General features: G+C 41.2%; 2 protein-coding genes across 2 annotated transcripts in view; one reads left to right on the forward strand and one right to left on the reverse strand.

The window, feature by feature from the left end:
- On the forward strand, positions 1 to 3589 carry taf9 (TAF9 RNA polymerase II, TATA box binding protein (TBP)-associated factor). The gene is made up of 7 exons (XM_035666425.1): positions 1 to 90; positions 1022 to 1103; positions 1582 to 1718; positions 2091 to 2225; positions 2300 to 2381; positions 2944 to 3057; positions 3217 to 3589. The coding sequence occupies exons 1-7, from the start codon at positions 55 to 57 to the stop codon at positions 3372 to 3374; spliced, it is 744 nt and encodes a 247-aa protein (XP_035522318.1). The 5' UTR covers positions 1 to 54; the 3' UTR covers positions 3375 to 3589.
- Positions 3590 to 4546: 957 nt separating this feature from the next.
- Positions 4547 to 8607, reverse strand: part of LOC118331466 (arrestin red cell) — a gene marked incomplete at its 5' end in the record, with an annotated part of 8725 nt that continues 4664 nt past the window's right edge. The window contains 1 exon segment of the mRNA XM_035666421.1: positions 4547 to 8537. Coding sequence (XP_035522314.1) covers positions 8450 to 8537 — 88 coding nt within the window.

Consider the following 8607-nt stretch of genomic DNA (forward strand, 5'->3'; position numbering starts at 1 on the left):
AGTTCCCGCTCTTCCCGCTGAAACCGTAGAAGAAGAAGTGAGTCGGAACTCAAAATGTCTGCTCCTAAAACGATCCCTAAAGATGCTCAGGTAACGTTTATAAAACCTGCTCAGTCCGCTCTGCTCACACTTCCATTTAAATATCTCACTTAAAACTAAATGTTACAGTTTGTAACGACAGCGGCGCCGCGAGCTAACGTTAGCTCGCGTGCTAGCAGGCAGTTAGCACACAGGCTAACGTTAGCGGCGGATTACTGTTTAAAAGCGTTAGCATGTAGCCTGTTAGCCTGTTAGCATGTAGCCGGTTAGCTGTAAACAAGAGTTATTGTTGTTTGTTAATTTTATTATTTTTATTATTTATTCTTCTACGTTGACTGATCGATCAGTTTATTAACATTAACGGAAACTTTAGTTTGATTCATAAACTCCGAAAATAACGAAATAAACATTAAAACTGTTAATTAGTTAAACAACTTTAAATTATAACGTCACTTTGTTTATTTTATATTTTAATATTTAATATTTATTACGTTTATATTTAATTACAGTCTATGTGTCGTGTTATATACAGACACATTTTAATAGACTTTATTGATCAAAGATCCAAAAGAAAACAGAAAAACTAAATGCTGAAATCTAAAAGCATCTGCAACAACAACAACAACAACAACAACAACAACAATAACATTAGAGACGATGTCTTTGCAGATTTCATTATTGATCTTTTTCCCTCTTCCAATATGAAATGAACTCAAACAGATCAGATTATTCTCGTTCTGTTAATAATTAAAGTTTAATCCATAAAATCAGAAAATCAAAGAATCACGTCCTTACAGCGATATCATCTCAAACAGTTAAATATGTGTATTATTAATGAACAGCTGATGGTCCAGCTCCACAGAGTCTCTCTGGTCTCTCTGGTCTCTTCTGGTTCTGGTCTCCTGGTTCTGGTCTCTCTGTCCTCTCTGTCTCTGGTCTCTCTGGTCCCGGTCTCTGTCTGATGATCCGGTCTCTGTTTCAGGTGATGATCCAGATCCTGAAGGACATGGGGATCACCGAGTACGAGCCGCGAGTCATCAACCAGATGTTGGAGTTCACCTACAGTGAGTCTGCACGCAGAGCGCTACAGGAGCCTGGAGGGACAAAAAGCTGTTTAACTGGTTGCACTTCCCCTCAGTGACCTGCAGGTGGCGCTCAAACACAGACAGTGTTAGTGAGCAGCTCAGTGAAGAAGAGCCAACAGCCTCATTACAGAGACAACAACAACAACAACAACAACAACAATTCAGTGTTTAAAGTCAATACAGACAGAAACTTTATAAAGGGTTAAAAATATCACTAAACTAAACCTCAAACGTCATTGATCAGTTGATCAACTATCGAGCTGTACAGTTGTTACTGAATATAATATGAAAAAAACACTTCACTTTTATCATAAACTCATTGATCCTCCATCAAACAGTCACAATTATTGAATCATTATTATTATAGTTCCTGTTTAATGACTCATTAACATCGTGTGAGGAACATCTGTACCAACATCTGTAATCCCGAGCTGATGTTTGAAGCGTCTGTTCTCAGGATACGTGACGACCATCATCGAGGACGCTAAGATCTACGCCACGCACGCCAAGAAATCCACCGTGGACGCCGACGACATCAAACTGGCCATCCAGTGCCGCATGGACCAGTCCTTCACCTCGCCGCCGCCACGAGACGTAAGCCTCGCCGCCTCGCCGCCTCGCCTCACTGTCGCTGTGTCATAATGATTATTATGGTCTGTCTGTGCTGGAGCCGCTCACACTCACAGAAAGGCCTCATTAAAGATTTCTGTTTGATTTGTTTCTGACTCTGTCGAGGTCTTTAACGTTCAGTCGTGTGATTTAAGAATCACTTTTATTGACACATGAATTCTCAGTAAACAGAATAAACATCAACAAACAAACAACAACAGAGTGAAAGGATGCTGAATGAATGTTATTGTGCAGCTGTGTTAATGTAGGTGTGGTGAGTGGATATGAAACAGATGTGTTAGAGCAGTGAATGTGAAGTGGCTGTTAGAGAGACGCAGTCTGTATTTCTGTGTTCAGTTCCTGTTGGAGATAGCGAGGCAGAAGAACCAGGCTCCTCTGCCGCTGATCAAACCGTACACCGGCCCCCGTCTTCCTCCGGACCGCTACTGTCTGACGGCGCCCAACTACAGACTCAAGTCCGTACAGAAGAAGGTAAAAACTCTCCACCGTGAGCTTCAGTCTCCGACGTTAAACGACTGTTTGACGTGAACTCTTTGTCCTTCCAGGTGACGTCGTCTGCCGGCAGGATATCGGTGCCTCGCCTCAGCGTCGGCGCCGTCTCCAGCAGGCCGAGCACGCCGACCCTCGGTGAGCTTCATCGTCCGGATGAATTGATTCTATCAGGAAGTGAAAGTTTGTTCGTAAACTAACTCTGACTCTTCAGGAATGAATTATTTTATTTCCTCACTGAAGCAACGAATTCTCAGAGCTGACGGTTAAAATAACATTATTGTGAATCAGAGTAGGAAGGCTCACTGAAACGCACACAAAGTTTCCATGTTGGTAAAAGACTGTTTGTTACTGTGGGACTGCAGATGAAGGATGTTTAGCTGCTGTATGTGTGAGCAGAGGTGGTTGTTGCTTCAGATTAAAGTCTAACTGGCTCTCAGAGTAACAAGAAGAGCAGCAGCGACTGTTTCAGTCAGTGCTGCTGCAGGGACGCCGACATAAAGAACCATTTACACACAGTACTTCAGAAAAATGAGAGTCCTACACATCTGGAAACAATCTGGGGCCAAATAATGTGACAGTGAGAGAGAGAGAGTTCAGAAAGAGTGAAAACTACAGTCTGAGTCTTTAATGTGGAACCAGTGGAACCAGTGGAACCAGTACAAAGCTGAAGGAGTCTGATTGGTTGTTTTCTCCACAGGAACTCCGTCAGTCCAATCCGTCACCACTAAAGTCGGAGCTCCGGTGTCTCTGACGGGTCAGAGGTTCACCGTGCAGATCCCCCCGCCCTCTCAGACGGCCACCACCAAAACCAGTAAGAACCAGTTGATTTCTAACGTCAGATATGAGTTAGTGACATCAGAGCCCGATTATAGAACGATAGAGTTCAAACCACTCGAGGTTGTGAGTAGTATCGATACTTACCACCGTGTTTAAAGCGATACAACCCTCGCTGCTCTTCTCGCCCCCACAGCCACGCCGTCCACGCCCGCCGTCTCCAACGTCCTCATCAACCCGTCTCTGATCGGCTCCAAGAACATCCTCATCACCACCAACATGGTGTCGCAGAACTCCGCCGGGGAGTCGCTGAAGAGGAAGCACGAGGACGACGACGACTACGACGCTTTATGACGGCGGCGCTTTTTCAAAAACAAATCACCTTTTTAATGTTTAAAAGAAATGGCCCCTGCAGCGGATCCAGACGGAGGCTCAGTAAGAACTGTAAGTGCTGTTAGTGTTAGTTTTCTAAACGTTTAACCAGAGGAGGAGTGGAGCAGTACGAGCAGGACAAACAGACGAAACCTGCTGATGTTCCATTTTCACAATAAACTGAATTAAAGTCCAAACTGAGCTCCGCCTGTTCTTACGCTGTCTGATTTTAAAGGAATATTCCACCAATAATCTTCACACAGTTTCTGAGGTTAATGTGACTTTTATAAATCTGCTTCAGTCTTCAGTCGGTTTTATTGCCTTTGATCAACAGTTCCAGGAACAGGGAGGACTCTGTACCTGCAGCTCCACCAGGTGAGCCACCAGGTGAGCCACCAGTCTCACCGTTATGAACAGTGTGTGTTTATCGCGCTGTATCTCCACTATGGAACCAATAATTAACCACTAATTCAGTTCAGCAACCTGATTTCTATATAAATACGACCGCAGCACAAATCAACCTGTCCGTTACCCGGAGCCTCGAGATCGGCAGCGAGGACGAAAGGTTGAAACGTTTTTCATTCATTCTCATTAGTTTAATATATGGAGGTTTTAGAGGAATAAATACTGTGAAACAAACACACCGACACTTTCAGTTGACACTAAACTCACCACTGACGACATGTTCAGGGAATCAGTGTTTTCACTGTTATAAAATAGATTTAGACGTTAGAATAAAAAGGTTTTGTTTATATTGAACCATGATAACGTTGCTAACGGCTCCACATTTATACAACAACACAAATCAAACTGTCAGTTCCATATTGTCTTCAGTTGAGCTGCAGCTGCTTCTACAAATAATGAGCTTTGATTTCATCCAGTTAGAGAGGAAGATTATTAATGCAGCTGATTATTCTACAGCCATACGGGAAGAACAGGACGAAGGAAATTCATTGGTTCCATTTTCTAGTTGCAGCGCGATCAATAAACATTAAAGAGACTGAAACTGCAACTTTATACAAGAAACTGTTTTAACATTCATTTTAAGAGCTGTCACTTATATTTAGGACATTTAAAGAACCTGTAAACTCAACGTAACTGCATATACAAACAAATACATTTCTGTGGAACAGAAACAGTAAGTGCAGCAGCAGTGTCTGTTAGTTCATTTTGCCTTTAATAATAAAAAGAAAACTAAAATAAAAATCTCAAAATAAAAAATACATGGCAAAACAATAGACTCTTAAATGATTATGAGAATAATCATGGTCGCAATGATGATACAGTAGAAGTAATAATAATAGTCACCATCATAATAATAATAATAATAATAATCAGAAGCATAATAATCATAACTATCTGTTCTGGTGTTCGTCCCACCAGCAGAAATCACCTCCTGTTTATAGACATTATGGTTAAAGCATCGCACAGGCCGGGGCGTGGCACTTTCAAAATATTTTCACACTTAGCAAAGTTTACCCCACATATGCACGACGACAAAATAAAGGACAGAATCACAGCTCGTACGATTCACAGCACTGCTTGGAAAATAAAACTCAAATCCAAAAACTAAAAACATGCTCCGTTTGCTTCTTCTTCCCTTCTGGTGGCGTCGCAGCTTCAGTGACTCAGCGGAGGAGGAAGGGTGGGAAATTTGGCAGTTTTTTTTTGTTTGTTTCGAAATTGAAAAAATGGCCAAGCATCAAAAACAATCAACAATCTTCTTGTGCATCTCCAGGAATAATTAAAACAATACCGTCTGCAGTTCTGTGGGTTGGTTCGTCCAATGAAAGTGCAGTGCTCCTGTGTCTGTGTGGATCTGTGGATCTGTGGATCTGTGCGGTGGTTTTCAGGGGAAATAAAAACACTAAACTCTTTTTTTAAAAAGAAGAGACAGATCTGACGACAGCATACGAATGTTTTGGAAAAAAAGACCCCAAACTACTTTCAGAACTTCTGATTCTAGAGATTGAACGTACGGAGAGAAAGATTAAAAGCCCGAAGCTGCTGGAGTCCTTCACATCACGTCTGAGGTTGAATGGAGAGATTTAAAGGATGGATGGCGAGGCGGAAGGAGGAGGAGGTGGAGGAGGAGGTGGTTCATGTGGTGGAGCTGAAGGGAAACACTGGTGCTGTTTATCTTTATCACATCTCTCATTGGCTGCTGAGGACGGGTTCATGGCACTAATGTTCAGTGTCATTTGGTAATTTGTCATCGACCTTAAAGACGGACGATGAGAAAATATGTCAGATTTCAAGATTTATTGAATTATTATTGAAATATGAATAAAAGTCAATAATAAAACAGACAAAAAGTCCTTTATGGGATAAATTCTGATCTACAGATTAAACGTTACCTAACAATATATAACAATGTGAGACGAAAAGGCAAAATATTACCAAATAAAAACATTTATATCAGAAAAAGTTACACAAATATGTTTTTAAAATTTAAAGTTATAATGTGAAATTTAAATAATTTTACAAAACAAAGTCATAAAAATGTCCACTTAAAAAATTGAAAAATTGACATTTTTGTGGGGAAAAAAATTGTTTCATTTTTAAAAAGTCACAACTTTAAGTTATATTACGATATTTAAATTCTAATTTTACCAAAGAAAGCCACATTGTTGATTAAATGAACATTTCTATGACTTTTTGTTTGGTAAAATAACTATTTTTTTAGTTGCGACTTTTGAAGAAAACGTTTTCCAGAAAGTTATTTGACACTTAAATTGTAATTTTGTAATTTTTTTTTTTTTTTTAAGTTTGACAAACCAAAACCAGACTCGTTTCCGAGGCTTTCGAACACATCTCATGACCTTCTTCACTGTTTGATCGAGAAGCTCGGTTGTCATGGAGACGGCTTAATGGGTCACATGAGATTAAATGAGTTTTTACCTTCAGTGGACAAAATGATCCTGATACTCGTCTTTAAATATTTGTTATTTAAAATCAGATGGTTGACGGTAAAACTTGTGCAAAAGTTTATTCAATAGAGAAAAATCCTGCATTTGAAATCATCAATAACATATTTACAGTCCGATTATTAACAATAACACTGATTATAATTTGGCTTTTTCCCCTTTTTTATCGACTTTCAGTGGTTTCACAAACTGCATCTCAGTTTTCGGGCCACAATAAGAATAAAAAAAACAATTAAAAGATGTGGAGTTATTGGCAACAGTGAGATGTAGAAGGCACAATGCAGTTTACAGTAACAGGACGCAGTGGATGAACACAGGAGCTCAAAGTGCTTTCGGGTCAATCGCTGTCAATTTGAAACAGAGAGATGATCACAAACAAAGAACAGCAGTGTTTCCCTTTAAGAGGCGGATGATTAAACCAGGATCGAGTCTCAGACTAACATCGGTTGCTACAGAACTGATCTCAGTGCTGCTCTGTACACAAATCCACTTCTACTCGCCGACTCGGGTCTGAAGTTTAAAGAACGATTCCAGCGTGATCGGAGGTCGTGCTCGTGTTTCAGGTGTCGACGAAGACGGGTCGGTGTGACTTCTTAAGCCGCTGGTGGACAACGTTAACATTAACACAGTGAACACAAGTGATCTTTAATTCCTTACACACAAAAAAAAAAAAACCATGCTAATCAATGAAGAACGTATCGGTGATCGATTAACTTCCCTGACTGGAGAACCTGCAGATAATCGAGCCGCTGGAGATTTTTCTTACTGCAAACAAATGAAATGTTTAACGTCTGTTGGTGTACAGAGGAATAATCTCCGTGTTTATAATAACTAATATTTACCTTTTAAAAAGATTTTAATATTTAATAGAACTGGGTTTAGTCAGAAAAGCCACTAGAGGACAGCGTTAGACTCACACACAGATCTTCTGTTGAAATCTGACTTTTCTTCTAGTTTTTCTTGTAAAATTACAACTTTTTTTAAGGTTACAAATTTATAAAGTTGTGATTTTAAATCCTAAAAATTGAACTTTCTCCCTCAAAATGTCGAATATTTCCCCCACAGAGGCTCTAAATCTTAAAGTTACAGACTTTATAAGAGTTAAATGCTGCTCGGCTGCAGCTTGGACCCGATCACAGGCCACATTTTAAAATCAAACTAAATATTTCTGAGTCGTTTTTTAAGAACTGTCCAAATATTTTCCTCCTTCTGATTGTAAAGTTGTGATTTTACTAAATATTCCTTTAAAGATTTATTTTGGTCTTCATGAAAACATGAAACAAAAATAGTGACTCAAACTTTAAATGAAAGGAAAACTCCATCAACGCTGGAACGGTTCTTCAACAGAAAGCGAGCGAACGGGACGACGTTTTACAAACTGGTGGAGAGAGAGACAAAGAGAGACAGAGAGACAGAGAGAGACAGAGAGACAGAGAGAGAGAGAGAGAGAGACAGACAGACAGAGAGAGAGAGAGTGGATGCTGGTGAAATCGAACTTCAGTCGCCTGTATAAGTGAGTGTGTGTGTGTGTGTGTGTGTGTGTGTGTCCTCCTCTTGCAGCCGTGATGTAAGAAGCATCTACAGTATTTAACCTGAAGGAAATGGATGGCTCACCACTGAACACAGACCTCGACTGCTCGTAGAAGATTAGTTTTTCTGTTTCAAATATATATTCTGTTTGTACAAGACGGTGATCGTCGCCGCGGAAACGGTCGAGATTTTAAATTAAAAGAGGACGAACGCTGCTTCTGCTTCCTACGTATGTTTTTTTCTTCTTCTATTTAAGTTGTTTCTTCACGCGTTCACAAGCCCCGCCCACACCCGACGTCCCGCCCACCTTCTGTCCTGCAGCGGCTCGACATTTATGGGTTTTTTCACCTTCGGGCGAAAGACAGAAACAGAAGACAACGTGGAGAAGACGGCGGCGAAAATGACGGCGGCGTGATGAATGGCTGAAGCTTAAGAGGAACACCACCGACGCCCCCCCGCCCCCGCGAGGCCTCCGTCCAAACACGCCCTCATCCATCCCTCCAACCGGGGAATGTAACGTGAAGTGTGTGTGTGTGTGTGTGTGTGTGTGTGTGTGTGCGTGGTGCTTTCGAAGCGAGCGTATGAAGGGTTGGCGAGCTCCTAGCAGTCCTCGTCCTTGTCGTCCACAGCGCCTTTCAGCCGCAGGCGGGCGAAGTCCTCGAACACGAAGTCGTCGTCCTGGGAGATGCTGCTGAGGACGGAGAGTCTGTGGTTAGTTCACTGTCAGTAATAACAGTGGGACAGTTCAGTGTCTGTGG

The sequence above is a fragment of the Morone saxatilis genome, unplaced genomic scaffold, assembly GCF_004916995.1.
Source record: "Morone saxatilis isolate NCDOM2014 unplaced genomic scaffold, NCSU_SB_2.0 Contig20, whole genome shotgun sequence".
NCBI classification, from domain to species: domain Eukaryota; kingdom Metazoa; phylum Chordata; class Actinopteri; family Moronidae; genus Morone; species Morone saxatilis.

Bases quoted from the DNA above. Each gene is read 5' to 3' on its own strand.
- taf9 (XM_035666425.1), top strand. From the start codon at position 55: ATGTCTGCTCCTAAAACGATCCCTAAAGATGCTCAG. The intron at 2,226-2,299 runs GTAAAAACTCTC...TTGTCCTTCCAG, and splicing joins TCAAGTCCGTACAGAAGAAG to GTGACGTCGTCTGCCGGCAG. The intron at 3,058-3,216 runs GTAAGAACCAGT...TCGCCCCCACAG, and splicing joins GACGGCCACCACCAAAACCA to CCACGCCGTCCACGCCCGCC.